The sequence below is a fragment of the Amblyomma americanum genome, chromosome 6, assembly GCF_052857255.1.
Source record: "Amblyomma americanum isolate KBUSLIRL-KWMA chromosome 6, ASM5285725v1, whole genome shotgun sequence".
In the NCBI taxonomy this organism is placed as follows: Eukaryota; Metazoa; Arthropoda; class Arachnida; order Ixodida; family Ixodidae; genus Amblyomma; species Amblyomma americanum.
The window spans coordinates 15,569,665-15,588,891 of NC_135502.1; the positions used below are offsets into that span (position 1 = coordinate 15,569,665).

The window sequence follows — 19,227 nt, forward strand, 5'->3', positions numbered from 1 at the left end:
TCGGTGAATCATAAAATATTACGAAAAAAATAGGACGCTATGGAATACAAGGCAGTCTTTTAACGTTATTGAATGGTTACTTCAACAACTGACGTAAAATTGCTATTAAAAACGGTAGTTCATCTCAGATCTAAACGATCGTATCTGGGGTGCCAGAGTGCTGTTTTGGGGCCAACGTTTGTTTTAATTGCCAATTAAAGATATAGATAACCTTCGCCGAGCAGAGAGCATTATTATTTATGCGAATGATATTTACGTGTTTTTGAAGGTCAGATAAATATTATGCTACAGGCTTCTAATAATGCTTTACGTCACATATCAGTTTCATTAAAGTAAAATATCGGAACTGAATTCCAGAAAAAAGGAATGTAAAATGTTCAGAGCCACGAATAATGGGATTCGAAATGGCCTCTGACTTCGGCTGGAACATATTCTAATAAATACTGTCAGCTCTACAACAAGAGCAGACAAAAGAATGGAAAAGAGGGCTCGTTATGACATACAGCCTCGCTTCGGCAACATCTTCTGCATTTATACACGTCCTAAAAAATAAGTATCGGTTGATGGACGGAAGCCCAACGGGTATATTGATTGTACGAATCGAGGAACAAATGGGGCCCTTAAATGCATTCCTTCAATAAAACAACGAGAAACAAAATATACATCGAAACTTTTTACTTCAACAATAAAATGTGAAAAGAACAGTTTTCCAAGCCATGCACATCGCAATGAAAAACAAAAATTTAGACTCAGTTTCCAGTGTCTTCTAATCGGCACGTAAAAAATCCTCATATACAGAAGGAAACACGTAATCGAGCGTGCGTCCTGGTTTGCCGCGAGGGAGCCTTAATTTATTGTTTGAACTGCAGGTGCGTCACCTCAGGATGGTGCATTGTCTGTCCTGGAAGGACGGGCAGCCTGATTCAATGGAGACGTAGTGTCACGACTCATACGAAGCTGGCGTGCCACGCGAAAGCGCCCTCCGTTCTGCTGTCGTATGTAAATTTTTCAAATCACTTGGTAAGCGCGTTTAAACATTTTAAAGCGAAAGCTTTACTGGCCTAGCGGCGCTGATTTCGCCTTGGGCTGCAATTTGACCGTGAACGTCTTTGCTGCGCCGCTGCCATTGCAACGCATCACGGGACTTCACCGCGCCGCCGAGCCGAGCCTTCGCCGTCGAGGAGCGGCTGCCGCCTGACCACGTGATCTGGCTGAGCAGACCCGGCTTGGCGTCTAACATTGAGTGCGTTCCGCACACTGGATAGGCAGTGCGCCCACCCTGCCACCCTGGCAGGTGGCATTTAATAATTGATCGCGAGATGTTGGTCACCCCAGTGAACGCTGCGGCCTATTGCTGCAGTACCGCGTGTCTGTCACAACGTTATCAGCACTAATGCACGCAGTCCACATCTCTCTCTCACCCCCGCCAAGTACCTCGAAGCGCGACTGCGACGTCCACTGACCCAGGGAGCCAGTTCTGTGCCCTTTTTTTCCTCAAAATCATCGGCGTCTAGAACGTCGTCAGCGCCAACGCCAATGAACACAATGAACGCCGACAGCTTTCGCTTTGTGTATCCTGGATTGGCTGAGCTTATACACATTCTTTTTTTATCAGCAGCTTAAATTTAATTGTACAAGGAAAATCTGAACCACCCTAACACGCTTTATTTAGTAAACTGGCATTGCAGACAGCTAAGAAAGGAACTGCTGTGCTTTCAAGTGCAGGAGCGATAGTCGGCGCACAGAGGGAACGGCGCAGCTTGTGGGTAGCGGACAAACTGCATCAGGCGGCAGCCCAGCTCCTTCCGAGGTTTGCTTCGCGATACCGCGTCGTCCCTGTAGCCTTTGCCGCAGGAGCCGCAGTGGTCGTCGCAGTCGTCGTAGCACGTCTTGAAGAGCAGCCTAGCTGCGTGCAGGCACAGCGACGAGGTGCCGTAAATTTTGTACACCACGCGGTTTCTCTGAGACGGGAGTGCTGCAAGAATAAAAACACCCGCACTTGATTTCAGAGTCTCCAAATAAGAGAAAGCACACATTAGCTGGTGTCAAGCTCTGTCGAGTGGCAATGAGTTTGTATTCCACTATTCAGAAGTAAGGTTTACATATCACGGAAGGAGCAGTACACAAAAAAGGACACGCGAGCGTTTTGCTCCACGCGTGCTCTATAGCCATATGTTTCACCAGCAACTAGTTCAAACCTATGGCATATTAACATTAATCAATACTTTAAATCTGATGGCCTGGGTAGGTATTAAAAAGAATTCATTTGCATCAATTTCAATCCATTTTTATCGTCCGTAGCCCCAAGTGGCACAGTCAAGTGATAACGGGACGTGACGCTGCTTGGGTGATTGGAAGATTGAGATAGGTAGAATGCAGCGTGCGGTCTAAAAAGAGAGCTCACCCATACCACGAAGAATGGCATTGGCGGGTTATGAAAAGAAAACAGAATAGAATCACCCTTATTTTCCACTTTTTTTTACGCAGCTAGCTAATTGTTGAGTCGAGGAAAGCAGGACTGTTGAAAAGTCAACCGGACAGCTTTATTCCAGCCAGGCGAATACCGGCACGAAACGCCCGAGACGCGTGCCAGCCGCCGCGAGCCACACGCGAGCGCGCAGCAGCGCTGCCAAGCCAAGCCACGCAGACTGCCTAGCCACTGCATGTGGCTACTGCCTACAACATCTCTGACAGAAAAGCAAACTCTTGGGAGGAATGACGCAACGTCCACACCTGGTGTGCCGGCGGGAGGCGTCAGTGCAGGTTGTTTGTGAATCTTCTTGAGAAACTGAAGTCCCAGGGCGAGATTCCTCGCAGGAGTCGTCGGCGCAGGCTGTTTGTGAATCTTTTTGAGAAACTGAAGTCGCAGGTAGAGATTCGTCATATACGATGTCTTGTTTGTCTCTCTCCCCTTCCACAGGCTTGAGAAAAGGGATAAGATGGGTTCGATTTGGCCGTGTCAACTATATATGACCTAGTGTCAACTATATATGACCTAGGCTCGCTTGCGGGCGCCACCACGTTCCCTTTTCGCTTTAAGTCGGTAACCTAGACTTCATCTCCTTCCAGAAGGGTCGGAAGTTGCCGTACGCCATGTCGTCTATCGTAATCTCTTCGCTGCTGTTCGCAGTATTGGGTGTCAAAATTCCGATGTTTAGTATCGTCTGGCAAACGGGGAACAAGCCTTCCGGGAGTCAGAGGAATCTTTGTCCGCAACCGCCTCCCCATCAATAGTTCAGAGGGGCTGTAGCCATTTTTCAATAGAGTTAATCTGTAGGGCAAGAGGGTCAGGTACGGGTCTTGGGTCTTCTTCATTGAAATTTTGATGATTTTCACCGCAGCTTCAGCGAATCCGTGGCTCTGAGCGTATTGTGGGCTTTATGTGACATGTTCGAACCCGTATTCTTGAGCAAACTTAGCGAAGTCAGAGGACGAGTACTGCGGACCATTATCGAGGACCACCACCTCTGCAATGCCGTGCCGGGCGAAAATTGATTTGCAGTGATTGATCACTGTACTAGATGATAGCTTCTCTAGACGAGTCAGCTCCGGATATCTGGAGTAATAATCAGTCACTATTAGCCACCAGTGGCTATTAAAGAAGAACAGGTCCAATGCAACAGTCTCACATGGTCTTGAAGAAAACTCGGCGCTTTGAACGGGTATTTTTCGGGTGCTGGACGTCTTGACACATTCTGGACAATGTTTTATCGTGGTTGCGATGTCTTTGGCCACTGTAGGCCACCAAACGGTGTCCTTAGCACGAGCTTGCGTCTTCGTAATGCCGAAGTGGCCTTCGTGCAGAAGTCACAAAATTGCGTTCCTGCACGTGAGTGGGAAAACCACCCGTGCTGCGTAGATTAGCAAATCGTCCTCTACGGTGAGTTGACCACGATGCTCGCAGAACGCTCTAACCTCAAGGAGCAAGTCCCATCTGGAAGGCCCGTTTTTCTTGCAGAGTTCTCAGAGATACAAGCACACGCGATCTGATTTTTGGGGCTCATTTAGCCACTCAAGGCAGTGCTGCTTGATGGGAAGGTTTGTCCTTACACAGCGGACGAAAGCTTCGATGTCGCCCTCTAGCTCGGTGTCACCGGTCTGTTGAAGCGGCGCTCTGGAAAGCGTGTCAGGGGCGAGGAGGTCTTTCCCAGGGACGTACACCACCTCGTACTGGTACCGCATTATCCTCACCTTGAGCCTCTGTAGTCGAGGTGTAAGGTTATCAAGACTCTTTGACATAAAGATCGGTACCAGCGGCTTGTGGTCGGTCTCGAGTGTGGAGGACTCGCCGACGAGATAGTCGCTGAACTTTCCGCAAGCCCAATCCATGGCAAGAGCCTCTTGCTCTATTTGCGCATAGCATTTCTCTGCATCAGATAGAACCCGGGAGGCATAAGCGATGACCGAAAACTTGCCACTGATCTGTTTCTGTCGAATCACCGCCCCATGTCCATAGGTAGAAGCGTCTGCACTGACTACTGTATCTTTTGCAGGGTCGTACACCCCTAGCACTGGGCGATACGAAAGTAATCGCTTCCACATTTCAAACGCTTGCTGCTGAGGAATGTCCCAAAGAAATTCCTGCTTTTTTAACAGCAAGCAAGTGAGCGGTTGGAGCACGTCATGGAGGTTGGCGACAAAGCGGGCAAGATAGGTTCCCATCCCAAGCACCCTTTGCAGCTCGCTTCTGTTGGTCGGGCTGTTCATCTTTAAGATGGCCTCAACTTTTTTGTCGTCCGGTTTGATTCCTTGCTGGTCAAACTTGTGACCCAGGAACGTGTACTGGTCGACGTGAAACTGGCATTGTTTTCGTTTAGCGTGACACCTGCCTCAGTTAGTCGCTAAAGAACGGTGAGGAGTGTCTCGTTGTGCTCTGTTTCGTCTGAGCACCAGATAAGGATGTCGTTCATATGGCACACAACTCTGTCGACACCTTCCAGAATTTTTGACATCTGCTTCTGGATGTGCTCGGGAGCGGACACGATGCCAAATGGAAGCCTGTTGAAGGAAAACCTCCCGAATGGCGTGATAAAAGTAGTGAGCTTCTTGCTGTCTTCACTGAGTGGTATCTGCCAGAACCCTGAATTGGCATCGAGCTTCGAAAACACCTTGGCTCCATGGAGCAGCCCGAGTGTATGCTCAACACAGGGAATCGGATGCCACTCGCGTAGGACGTGATGGTTGAGCTCGGTGAAGTCGACGCAAATTCTATCACCGTTTGGTTTTTGGACTACCATTATTGGAGCACACCATTCAGTCGGCTCATCAAGAGGTGAAATGACGCCAATATTTTCCATTCACTGCAATTCAAGCCTTGTTTTCGTGTAGAGCGGAATTGGTATGCGGCGAGGGGTGCTGAAAGCAAATGGTTTCGCACCTTCGCGCAGGCGAATGTGGTGTTTTCTTAGTAGCTTGCCGAGGCCTTGAAACAACGAAGGAAATTCTTCTCTGGGGCTCACTTTCTTTGCGACGGCGCTGACGAAGGTTAGCACCTGCAAGTCTCTGATGGCGGGATTGCCGAGTAAGGGAGTGTGGATATCTTCCAGCACGCAGACGTCTTGGAGGGCTTCACGTCCACGGTAGGCGAGCTGAAGACGCGCTACGCCCTTGGCTGCGAGAGGTCTCCCATCAGGACCGTAGAGCTGCTTAGGAGCTACGGAGAACGGAGGCTGATGTCGGAGCATGCTGAAAGTCGTAGGTGGGAGGAAATATTCGTCGTCACTTGTGTAGATCTTGAATTTTACACGTTGGCCTTGCACAAGGATGATTGTCTCCCATGTCGACATATCGAAGGACGAGACGGTTCCGAGAAATCCACCTTCGCTGTCGGGTCCTGATGCTGCAACGGTGTCAAACCGGCGTGACATGCAGACAGATGCGTAGTGGCCCTTTTTGTGGCAGCCCCTGCATACCTGCGTCCGCGCTGGGCCCAATGAACGCGGGTGTCGTTCTTTCCCGCACCAACGACACAATGTCGGAACGCTGTCAGCTGGACGCGGATGTGGCCTTGATTCAAAGTGCTCCCGACCGTCGCTCACGTGAGTAGCATTCGTGACCGTCGCTCACGTGAGTAGCGTTCGTGGGGTGCCTGACTTGCTGTTTGCCTGATGCTACTTTGTTGACGGTCAGCGTTTCGGGGTGAAGGTCAGCTTGCTGCTGACGAACGCTTTTGACCTGCCTGATACTCTCAAGCGCCTTCTGAAGAGTAATATCGGCGTTAAGTTGCAGTCTCGCTGACAATTTCTGGTCTTGAATGCCGACGAACAGTCTGTCTCGAACCAGTTCCTCTCGGAGGGTGCCGTACTCACAACAGTTGGAAAGCGTGTGAAGCGCAGTTACGAAGTCTTCCACGAATTTTCCGTCGTTTTGGACTCTCGTGTTAAAGCGTGCCCGTTCAAAAATGACGTTGCGCCGCGGTATGAAGTAGCTGTCGAACTTGCTTTAGGACGACTTCTAAGTTCCGAGCGTTCTCACGGTAGAGTCTGAAAATTCCGAAGACGTCCTCGGCTTGGTTGCCCATCAAGTAAAGGAGCGTGTCGACTTGGTGTGACCCTGATTTGTCGCAGAGACCGGAACCCGTGAAGAAACGCTGGAACTGCTTCCTCCATTTCGGCCAGTCGGCAGGAGTCGTGAAGCAGAAGGCCTCGGGCGGTTGAATGACGAAGGACGCCATGTACTGGCCGCGCAGTCCAGGCTGTAGACGCTCATGGAACGTGTGCCACCGTCGATGGGTATCTGAGTGAGAGGTCGCAGCCCCGGTTGGGCTTACTGTGGGAATTGTGTTACTCCTGACACCATGTTGAGTCGAGGAAATCAGGACCGTTGAGACGCCAACCGGACAGCTTTATTCTAACATGAAATACCAACTCGCCCAGCAACTGATTATAAGCTTTATTCCAGCCAGGCGAATACCGTCACGAGCACGAGACGCCTGAGGCGCGTGCCAGCCGCCGCGAGCCTCACGCGAGAACGCAGCAGCGCAGCCAAGCCACACAGATGGCCTAGCCACTGCATGTAGCTACTGCCTACAACACTAATGACGTATTTAAGCGTGAGCGGTGGAGGGGAGAGGGGCTACTGAGCTAAGCGCCAAAGGCAAGAAAAGTATAAAGTTGAAAGTATTTACATAAGCACGGTTTTATTCTCGCGGTACTGCGCTGTTTTCTGCTCGGTGGCTAAGCTTGAAGCTTGAAAGTCGATATTTAGTGCGGTTATTACTCTCCTGCACAAGTTACACATGGGCACAGAGCACTTGTCTATTATTGGTTTGTGGTTTATGGCGTTTTACCTCCCACAGCGACTCAGGCTATGGGGGACGCCTTAATGAAGGGCTCCGGAAATTTTGACCCCCTGGGACTCTTTAACCTGCACTGACATTGCATAGTAAACAGGCCTCAAGAATTTCGACTTCATCGAAATTCGACCGCCGCCGGAATCGATCCCTCGTCTCGTGGGTCAGCAGCCGAGCGCCGATATTCATTAAAGAGTTATTTTCGACCATTTAATTCTCAGTACATCGATAGTCGATGTACTGAACACTTGTTGGTCATGTTTTCGGCACAGTCTGTGGGAGCATATCACTCGCATTTCGGGTACTTTTTACGAAGCAACATAATAAATAAACAGAGTATTGACATGGGTAAATATGGATATACATTTATAAAAATTTACTTACTGATTTTAAAGTAATAAGCTTGGCCATCGTATGGCGGCAGTACAACTTCCAAGTTTTCTTGCACGCCTACAGAGTGAAGAAAATAATTCCGCCAAAGAAACAGCACAATGAACAAGTTCAAACTTTCCATGATTCTGAAAAATTAGTAATTCATGTTTTTTTCTCTAATTTTTCTAATTTTTTTATTCTTTTTGATAGGTTGTTCAAGTGTTCAGTCAAGCACTACTCAAGTGACATGATGATGTAAAGCATACAGGCAGATTTTAACAGACCTATGGCTACATGAATACCTTAATGTTTTTAAATATTTTGTGCGAAAAAGAATGGCACAAACATAAGCATGTCCTCCACTGTCCAATACAAGCCGTCGTTGTGCGCTACTATTCATCCTGCGAGACCATATTCGTTCTTGGTTCAGTCTAATATATTCTGCCACCTAACGACACCTGTTCTAATAAGATGTCCTAAGGAGACCACTAAGGACAGAAAAAATGGTAAACAACTTTGCAAACCGGCAGAAGCTTATTGCAGATCGAGGCTATCCATTTAAAGATGTTTAAGTTCATAAGATTATTGGGCATTAAGAATATAAGCAAAACAAGTACTGCAAATTAGTATTGTAGGATTTCCCATGATTGAACAGCCATCAGGGGAACATCCTAATGCAAACTAACATATTTTAAATAGCTACTAAGGTAGTGGTCGCTTTACTAAACGTAGCATTGCATGCGTGCAAAGCATAGCAAAGAGAAATATGAGTAGAGCATAACAATAGCCAAAAACTAAAAAATATCGCTGTACGTAAAAGTAAAATCATATTAAATCAATTAAATAAAGAACTCGATGAACTGCAAGAATTCTCTAATTAGTACATGCGTTTGGAAGGAGCAGATTAAGGCGCTCAGAAAAACTAGTTTCATTAGTATTCTTGAAATAATGGTTGGGAAAGGCTTCAAGTTCAACGCCAATTTGAATAATATGAATAACCCAATAAACAGTACCCGATAATATTACGTTAATCAATTGGCTAAGAGGCAGAATGTTTAGACTGTAATAGGGCAGAATGGAAGAGTGGTCAAATGGGCTATGCATCATTATTCTAAGTGGTTGGTTCGGCAGATGTTGCAGAGGATACATATGAGTGGAATACTCGTTGCCTCACGAAGAAATACAGTAAGGAAATTTGCTGTGAACGTGAGATCTGAGGCTGGAAATATGGCCAAGTCTTGATTATAATATGAATGCCAAATAACTTATTTTGGAGTAGACAGTGTTCATGACGATGAAACTAATATCCTTATCTAAAACGACGCCCTGGAAATTAACGCTGTCGAAAAGTGGTACTAAGCAGTTGCCGATTTCCACTGATGAAGGCGTTGTAATACTGCTTTGTGGTGAATAAAATACTACGCATGCTGTTTCTCAAGGATTTATGTGCAGCAAGGTTTTTGTGCACCATGCCGGCATATCTTTCGATGAATATTAAGTTGGGCCTGAAGTACATCAATAGATTTATGTGATGTAAATATTGTTATGCCATCCACGCTTAAAAGGCACTTAGTGATGAAAAGCGCTTTAGTTGATTCGGTAATGTAAAACGCAAAAAGTGAAGGGCCTCAAGCCTCAAGGAAATTTTTCATTCAAAGTTTTAGTTGATGAAAGGATGGTGTTCGCTTCTGTTGCTTGAGTCGGTCAGTCAAGTAGTTGCGAATAAATTCAAGGGTAGGGCCACAAATCTTATGCGCATTTAGTTTAGCTAAAAGATTGTTGTGTTTAATGGAGTCAAAGGTTTTAGTGTGATCAATAAATAATGCTCCGAGAAGTGAAGCTTCATCAATGGCGTTTTTAATCGTCTCCATGAAAGTTGTGAGCTCCAATTCAGTAGAATAACCTTGACGGAAGCGGAACTTCTGCGGTTAAAGTAAGTTAAATTTGGTTAGGCACTTCAACAAAACATTAAGGAAGATTTTTCGAAAACTTTGGTTAATATGAAGGACACCAATAAGACGATAATTATTAATGGAGTTCTAGTCGCCTTCCTTAAAATGAAGTAATACCTTAGTAATATTTAATAAGTTAGGGAACACACGTGCCTTGAGCATTTTTTAAATTAGACCTGCAATAACGGGTGATACACTGCTAGAAACTGATTTTACTTTTAAGGGTTCTATGAAGCCGAAGCGTGTTCCAGTCAACTTCAGTGCGGCAATAACTATGTAAATCTAGAAGAGTGCGGTGAGGGGCTAGTTGGTACGACATTATGGAAACAATGAATAACTGCGCAAAAACCAGTTGTTAGTCTGCGCTTGTCTCGTGTGGTTCTTCTCTCTTGTCCCGTCCTTTTTGCGCACTTATTCATTGTTCTCATAACTATGTGAACTTCAGCTGCAGTGGTGGGAGTCATATAAAAGGATTCACGGCAGCGGTACAGGTCATTCGAAGGGACGTCAGCGTGAAGTCTGCTGGTTGCACTAAAATGGTCATTAAAAGAGTTAGCAATATCAGCAGAGTGAGTGTATGTGTTCGGGTCACTTGTTATTGTGGAGAGTGAATGATAAGGAGTATGTTCATTCAGGAACTATTTCAAAATTTTCAATTTTGATGGGTGTCATTCCCTTTTCCCTTTGTATTCATTTCGCGCATCTTCATAAATAACCACGAGTGCCAGCTTTACGAGCTTAGTTGTATATCAACAAACACTTTGAGAGTCCTGTAATATTAAATTTTTTTATCTACACATGCATATTTCTTGCTTTCTCAAAATGTTCGGCAATTTAAAACACAGAATTCATGAGCAACACATTCTTCTCTCCTATTTAAATGCTCCATAGCTAACCAATCTTTTTGGGTTCCTCATGAAATGCAAAACAGATTTTAATACGATGTACGATTCTTCGGCGCAATAGCAACGAGCAAAAAAATGCAGCCAAATTGTCAGACAACTGTATTTTTTCAGCGATCTTCTGCGTCGATAGAACGTTTCCATCATGGGTATAACAGTCCTGCAAAGTATCTTACTTGCTCCTCGAATGCATTAATGTCAACTAAGTAATCACTTGGATGAAAACATTTAGAATGCCTCGGAAAGCTTACCATTGGTCACTGCTTTTATAATGTTCGCTGACGGGTCATACTCCGCCGTGAAGTTTCCCCTACAAGATACCAATGTCCAAGAGTTAAAACATGCAGGCACAGGTTTGTATCTTAAAGCAGAGTGTAGATTTAGCTGGATCTTGAGTATTTCAGAATAGGCATCGCACAGCATCTGAGTTTAAGTTGAATAAAATTTACTGGCACGGCTTCTGAGATCCAGGTTGCTGTCTCCGAGTAACCTCTCGCCTCCAGTCATTCATTTGACGGCTGCCTCCCATGTTGAGCAATTTGCTCACAGACCGATGAACAAGGTGTCATATACCTCGATGGGCTTCTATGCGCTCCTAAGAACGACTGAAAAAAGTCCCCCTAACCTTCTCTCACTTGAAATCTCAATGGGCTTCGAAGGAACATAAGTCTAAGTAAAATTATTGAGGGCTTTCATGATAATGCTTCTATTGACTTACCCTGTTCAGAGGAATGATGCTAATGCGGTTGTGTAGCGACAGCGCTTTAATTCTGCAGTTGTTTATTCCCACTGCAATTTACAGTGTTCACACCGGAGATTAGGGATGTTCTTTTGCTCGTTAGACTCCAAGCGTATACTCACATCACGTAGCTGTCAAACTTCCCACGGGTTTCACGCCAACTGGTACCAGTGATCTTGTTGTTCCTCGGCTTGGTGCCGTCCCACAGAGCGGCCAAGTTTACGGAGTCCTCCGGCTCAATGGTTACTCCAGACCGGTAGCATAGGTACGTCATCAACGGCTGCCTCTGCGTCCGCTGCAGTGGGAGAGCGAAATTTCTAGGTCATGGCAAATAAATAATGCGTGCACCTGTATGTGGAATAAGCTGAGAGGATGCCGGGATATATTCAGTAAATAGAAATATTTGGTGAATACTCCGCTCTGATGAAACGGCGGAGGCTTCAATCATTTCACCGGACTGGAAATAATAGTGCGAGGAACGCGAATCAAGAAGCTATTAAATAAATCTGTGAGTTGGCGCACTGAAACAGCTGCAGAAGAAAAACTTAAAAGTAAGAGCACTTTAGAAGAACTTTTTATTGGGCTAGATGGTGCATTTTGTAACATAAGAACTGTGGCGCAATCAAGACGAACACACGAAAGAGGCACACAGGACTAGCGCTAAACCTCATCTAACTTTATTCACTGGCAGCGCAGCAAATATAAGGAAAAACCAGATCACGTGCAGATACCAGTTCACACACACCACTATCAACAGAACCGTTCAAGATCTGTCATCTACGACTGGTACAGATTCCCAGAGGTATCGCTAACACAATATACACCTCTCTTTCTTATATGAAATGCCTCCAGCAGTTCCCTTGCCCTAGTATCTTTGCTTTTACCTAAAATCTTTATCTCATGAAACACTGGTTCACACTTTTTGCAGGACTGGCATCTGGCCTGCAACAAATGTTCTGCCGCTCGAGGGCACTCAAAACATTGGGCGCAGTGCTGAGGAAGATGTGCACCATTTAGGCCTTTCAATGAGCGCGCGTGCTCACCTGCCCTTTCATTTCAACCACCGCCAATTTTTTTATTTAGCATATCTGCACCAACATTTGTGTACTCCGCCTTAATGCCGAAAGATGTGTTTTTATGTCTTAGCTTTGAGATAGCTGAAAGGTTCTCGCAGTGTTAGGAGCTCGGTATACACCCTGTCCACTAAAATATTTTTTTTTAAAATGGTAGTTCGTACGCGGCAATACACCGGGGACGAAAGAGCCTACTGGCATCAACTCGAGGGAACGAATAAAAAAAAAACTCGAGAGAGGAAGAAGAAAATCATTATTTGATTCAATGTAATGTGAACGCGTGTATCAGCAATACACCCAATCTTCTGCCGTTGGTATACCATTAAGCCTGAATACATCATTATCATCATCATCATTATACAATGAAATGCAATGCGCTAACAGTTCAATGCAAACAGTGCTAACTGAAGGCAATGCTCTTTAGCAGATTGCAAGGATTGCTGGATAAGGTAGCATAATAGAATGCTGAGGATTGCGCATGAACACTCGAATCTAGGTAGAGACGCTGCAAAACAAGGTCTACACGCACGTAGATGTAGGCTATAGCAAAGCACAAAAAAGCGATGTAAAGCAACATTGTGTTGTATGCCTTTAAAGGAGTATAACCATATGCGACTAAAGAACCGCGACCTGCCCATTTTCTAATACATCTGTGCCACCAATGCATTTGGAGAGTTCAGGCGACATAATTTTCCCTAGAGCTGCACGTGAAGGGGCGTAAAAAGCATTCGAAAGTGCTTTAAAATTCTTTTCTTCGCCTCTTCACCTAGAAAACTATAGCAACCATGCCTATAGCAGCCTGGATGCTATAGGCCTGAGTAAAATTGCATAGATAGTCACCTCATAAAACGCTTTGGTGTAACTTGCTTCCACTGCCGAGAATGCGAGTACGGTGAAGGCAGCACGAAGCAACGAGAGCAGCGGCAACTTGTTTGCCGTCATCGCAGAGGTGGCACGTCTGAAAATACACATGTTGCAATTAATATGCAGACATTTTATGCATAAAGCGCAAATATTACCCGCGATAACATTCGTAGCATTTGTTTTCTTTGAGTAGCATTTTCATTTTTTTATTTCTATTGCGCTGTTTGTTCCAAAGCATTCCGGTGCGTGGAAATTAAGTGAGGGAGAAAAAAGCACTCTTATCACTGATCTCATGGGCACTCGACTAGTTCTGCCGGCGGTAGCCTGACCGGAAAGATCCGCATAAATTCGCAATATAAACTGCCTTTAACACATCCTTAAAAGAACATTTACAAGCCACTGCGTCTGAAAAAGCAATTTTATGTTTTCACAGCTTTAGCAAAATGCAGTTTCATTTGAAAGATACCCCGAAGTTATCACTAATGCAAACGCCAACTCACCCCAAAGAGTATTATTTTAATATTTTTAGATGTTTCACCGAGTAAAATCGTTGTCATTTCGGGTTAAATATTTCCGAATCAATTCATGGCCAATAATTCCTGACGCTCAAGGAACAGACATACACTGACAGAAAACACATCACAAAGTGCCGCTTTGGGTTGTTGTACGTCTCTTACTTGTGGGCCGGGAACCATTTGGTATGTGTCACTAACTAGCCCATCAGTTGGTCCTGAACCAATTCATGGTAAAGCAGAAACGAAACTAGATCTATCGAGGCGTGGAAATTGGCGGCATATATTTGCTTTAAAGACTCTGCAGAAAAATAACGCAGTTTAGCCAATAACTGCTATTTCGTCATAGCGCTGTGACTGTGAGATTTAAGGCACCCTATGAAGAAGCCGAATAAGGATATTCCAACTAATCTTACCTGCGCTGCACAGCACTTGCGTAATGTGGTTTGCAGGTCACTAGACTGGGAAGCTTCGGGATTTGCGGGTCGCGGGAGCCGCTTTATAGCCCGTATTGAGGACACTTGGCCTTGTGGTAAGTGGTTCACCGCTGCACGAGGCCCTGATCTCGTTTGTTCCATCTAGGTTGCAAAAGTAAATGCAAAAACGAGTTGTTGAATATTGCCTTCATTCAGCTGAGGGTGCTCGAAGCAAACGTAGAAAAATTCGGCTTGAGTGGCTTCAGAACACATGACGGAAACACAGAAACACATGACGGAGGAAGGATGGGTTTGTGTCTATTCCCGTGCTGACGACCCTATATCTATGTACCAACCAGCTCAGGGTTTACGGGGGTTTAACGTCCCAAAGCAACTCAGGCTATGAGGGACGCCGGAGTGAAGGACTCCTGAAAGTTCGACCGCCTGGGGCTCTTTAACGTGCACTGACCTTGCACTGTACACGGGCCTCTAGAATTTTGCCTCAATCGACATTCCATCGGCGCGGCGGGGCCGAGCCCGCGTCTTTTGGGTCAGCAGCCGAGCGCCATAACCACTGAGCCACCGCGGCGGCCCAAACAGATCAGATACAACCAGTTTTGCAGAAAAAGTCATAAGGGCGCGAATCAACTCCACGGTTCTTGGGACATCAATTTTAATTCTTTGGCAAGTTTGGAATATTGTAAGGTACTGTTGTGAAACTAATAAAGTTAATGGTTCATTTTTCTGATGCACAGCTGATGCTTTGAAAGTTTGCCATCGCTCGCATGAAACAATTAAGACTGCCATAAAACCCCAATGGGTTACGCTTTTGACGATATCAAAAGCGTTAATAGGCATCAAAACCCAAGCCTACCGAAAAGACAACTGCGGATATATGGATCCTTATCGTGGGTTCTTACGATATATAAAAAAATTGCGTTCATAAAGAATTTCCTGTTGATATATGCGCTTGTATAGAATTTCTTGGTGTGATTACCGCGAAAAAGCGTGAGGACATTGCAGATTTATTATGAGCGATGCACTGTGTAAACAACTGCGCAAGGCACGATATAAACGATTTATTGCAGAGAATCAGGCGTGATTATAGCAGTTTCTTACTGGCACTTGTGTTGGCTTTCTTGTGTATCCCGAAACACGCCTGAGTTCGGAACGAATTTTTGACCAGACCTCGTGCGTAAAATATTTTCTTCCCCTCTTTAGCCGAATAAGACATAACTCGCAAAAATTAACAAACCTGAAGCTAACCTTACCGCTCACACTTTCGAAATATTTCTGCATACTAATATCTGGAAGGTAGAGAATAAAGTTTTTTCTGATCTGGAAGGTAGAGAGGTAAAAGCGGGCAGGGTGTGTTGCCTGCCTCGAATTTCAGCGTCTTTAAAGGGGACACTTCCCCCACCTCATAGGATATTAGACACACCAGATGCCGTATGTTGGCGGCAGATGCAGACGAACACATTTACAAAGCTCCATAGACGAAATCTCATACATCCAACAGTATACTCCGACACCTTTCCCTGGTGCCAGGCCCGCCGTACACTGTTCTATATTTCGTGAGGATGTGGGACCAGACCGAAGAATCTGCAGACATAAAACACGTCTTTTGAGCGATGGGAGGCGCTGCTGATCAGCGATAACCTGGAGGACCAACGGGCTCTTATACGACAGGTCCGCAAGGCAGCTCAAGCCAGTGGAGCCCTAGAATGAGGGCCCCACCCATAAGCTCGAACAATTCTTGTTTTTTTTTAGTTCTTCCTCTTCCTCTGAATATTTGCAAATCGCGAAACTTACACATATTGCAACGTGGAAGCGATTACATTCAGACACCGAACCAGGTATACACAGATGAAATGCGGATGTTTATTAAACTTGCGCAACAAAGTGCTCATGGTGCTAGAGGGAAGGGGTGTGGGGTTTTAATAGGGGAATAAATACGTGCTCCCCGTTTAAACGCGGATAGCACATTTCAAAACAGCCGAACCCCACGCCATCATCGCGTACGTTACCAAGCGCACGCCGACAACGGCGGCCCTTGCTCTGAGGAAAACAAAGGAAAGACACTGTGGCTGACACAAACAGGCATTAATTGCTACAACAACAATAACGCCAGCTAGCAACAAAATAAGCTAATGAATCGAGGTCGTCCGACTCACCAGCACGGTTACGAGCGAATGTTCGCATAAGCTAGGGCAGGGGTAATACTCCCTGGCCGGACGGGACGAGAACGTTCTCCCCCATGAGGCCTCACCCCACTGACTAAGAGCGCAGCGTCGCGCCGAAACGTCAGCGCCCACCCAGTTCTCCAGCCGAAGCGAGAGTCGTCTCCCCCGCGCGCGCTGCAATCACGCCGTCCGTTAATTAACTAGAGAGGGTGCATCATGAGGAAGCAAACCCTAAAGGAGACTAGTCGGGCGAGGTTCCCACAGGGGGGCAAGGTTCCACATAACGTACTCATCAGGTGGCACCAGATGAGTGGCGACTAGTATTAAGAATCGTAAATTCTGGCATGCGTGGCCGCAACTCATCGTGAGCTCGGTAAATTTGTACTATATTACACCTCCCTAGGTGCGGTACGAGAACATGATAAAGCCACTTTCTGCAATAAATCAACAGAAAATATCTCAAAATTATGCATTAATTAGATCGCCTTAGCGCAATTATATAGCTGATTTTTTTTTTCTCAGCATCATCCGTAGAAGCGGCCTTAGGCTTGCTGCTGTGTTGGATACCTAGATAACTTTAATCAGCTGGCTTTATCGACATGCAGAAAAATCTCGCACACAAGTGTTTTATCATTTCACCACCATAGGAATATGGCAGCCGATTTTGGAATTGAGCCTTCGGCCTCGTTCTCAGTAGTAGAGCGCAAAAACTGACAAAATTAAGTTTTATATTCTGAGCGCACATGAATATAAAATATTTTTTGTGGATTTTGCTTAGCAAGTTTTCTTATTAACTGAGGCTGGAGAGTGGTCGGTAAGGGGGGATTCGAGCGCACGTGACATAACATGGTCTGTGTCGCATAAAATGTTATCTAACCTCCTATCAGATCTTAATATTAGCCGGAACGGCTCTAATGTTGTGTTTTTTTTTTGCGGTATAAAGAATCCAGTAAGTGTACATACTCAATGTGCTATTCGTTTGTAACATCAACTGTAATGTAACCAGTTATTAAAACCAGACTATTCTATTCTTAACAATAGACGTAAGCAGACTATCCATCTCATCAAGAAACATAGTAAACTAGAGTTTGGTGGTAATAAATTTCTTCGATTGTATTATTTGACTGCAGCTTAATAAAAATAATAAAAGTCCAACTTGTTTTTATTATTAAATATGTAATTATACTGAATTAAAGGTATAATGCAATTATCAAAGCTACACGTCCACCTCATGAAGAGGTATCCCTAAGGCTGGAAGCAAAGTTACATTCAGGGATAGCAAAAAGGCCCGCTTTAGCAGCCACGTTTCAGAGAGGGAAATGACGCGAATTTAAAACTATGTTGAAATAACCGAAAAAAAAATCCGATTTTTTGGATGCTGTGGATAGTGAATAATGGATAAACTTGGTGGTCTGTTTAATTCACCATTAACTTTATTTATAGAGAAAACTTTTGCAGTACAGAGGATACTACACCTTTTGGCACCATACCTTAAGGTTATTTAACCTTAGTCACGTCTTCAAATATTTTGTGAAGCACCTTAATAAGAACAGAAAGTTGGGCTAGTTGGTGTGCTAGCTGCGCTTGTGTTGTGTCTCCTCGTTCGCTTTTGTCCTCGTTTTTTTTGCGCTGTCAAGTATGAAAGCACCTTAACCTTAACTACGGCGTCCCTGATAGCCTGAGTCGCTTTCGTACGTTAAGCCCCCATAAACCATAAACCCTAAACCTTGGACTTTTTAGCGTTTCTCATCAATATCTTCCCCTGCGATACCCAGGCGAACTTCCAGTTCTTCGCCCCATTTCGCCGGATACCTTTACAACTATATTTTGTTTTGTGCACAACTGCACATGTATATAAACTGACCCATCCATACCGAAGACCTAAAGGCATTTGGTCAGCTTCTATTTCTTAGCTTTAAGGATAATGCGATTGCACTTTTTTTATATGAATTTCACGACATTTTTAGGCTCATCTTTGTCGTTAGTCGGAGTCGGCTTTAGGCATAGGACTTATAAGTCTTAAGTTTTAATTCCTTCTTTTCGAGTGTCAGCTATCATTACCACCATGGCCCGCAGTGATTGATGTGGCGCTGATGACAGCCCTTTCCTCTCAAGGTTGTTTCTTTGACTGTACTGTTTTAGATTTATCAGCTCTTCCCTCACGTCATTTTTAGGTTGCGTAAACTCCCATTTTAACCCAAATTACGGCAAAGCTGAAACGAAGCTGAATCTACAAAAGCGTGACTATTCACTTCATAGGTTTGATTTAGGACACTGCAGAATAACACATAACGCATTTAGACGAATAACTCTAATTTTGTTATCGTGCCGTGACTGCGGGCGCTAAGGCCGTACTTTGAAGAAGCCCAACAGGCATAATAGAACCAGTTTAAACACCACTGTGCAGCTCTTGCCCAAATGGGGTTATCCAGTCAAAAGTGTGTCAAGCTCCTTGAATTACGGATTGCTGGCGGAGCTTCAAAGCCCATATTGAGGGCGCTTGGAATTGCTATTAGTTTTTTGAAGTCGTAAAAGGCCCTGAGCTCTTTTTTGCATTTAGGTTAGCAAAAATATAAGCCAAACTAAGTGAAAATGTGAAAACAGTTTTTCCTTCTTAACTTGATTAAGCCGAGATGGGACGAAGTGAGCACATAAAGAGTTATAGGGGAAGAAAAATTATCATGATCAAGCCTGAAGCGCTGCAAGTTTATCACGAGCGACATAATCGGTTAACAGCTATTATGAGGACCTACATAAATATTCTACTCCAGAGCACCTCTCGTGGTCAAAGCATTTTCATGCAGGCGCTGCTTTTTCTTTGCCCATATGTCCCGCAGAGCGCCAGGGGGCCAGCAATAGGCCGCCAGCGTTCATTCGGTTCATTGAGCCCGGTACTTCTGCCGACAGCAACGAAAATTAACTT

The 19,227-nt window shown here is 45.1% G+C and overlaps 1 protein-coding gene across 1 annotated transcript; it reads right to left on the bottom strand.

Moving 5' to 3' along the window:
- Positions 1 to 1,661: 1,661 nt before the first annotated feature.
- On the bottom strand, positions 1,662 to 14,277 carry LOC144094571 (uncharacterized). Its single transcript, XM_077628490.1, has 6 exons — positions 14,122 to 14,277; positions 13,170 to 13,287; positions 11,379 to 11,551; positions 10,769 to 10,827; positions 7,676 to 7,741; positions 1,662 to 1,975 (listed from the first exon to the last, which is right to left on the bottom strand). Exons 2-6 carry the CDS (start codon positions 13,269 to 13,271, stop codon positions 1,716 to 1,718), a joined length of 660 nt encoding a protein of 219 aa, XP_077484616.1. The 5' UTR covers positions 13,272 to 13,287; positions 14,122 to 14,277; the 3' UTR covers positions 1,662 to 1,715.
- Positions 14,278 to 19,227: the final 4,950 nt, after the last annotated feature.

Excerpts from the sequence above, each read along its gene's own strand:
- LOC144094571 (XM_077628490.1), bottom strand. The coding sequence starts at position 13,271 with ATGACGGCAAACAAGTTGCCGCTGCTCTCGTTGCTTCGTGCTGCCTTC. Across the intron at positions 7,742-10,768 it reads TATAAAAGCAGTGACCAATG|GCGTGCAAGAAAACTTGGAA; the intron begins GTAAGCTTTCCG and ends TTCACTCTGTAG. Across the intron at positions 1,976-7,675 it reads AGCTTATTACTTTAAAATCA|CACTCCCGTCTCAGAGAAAC; the intron begins GTAAGTAAATTT and ends TTATTCTTGCAG.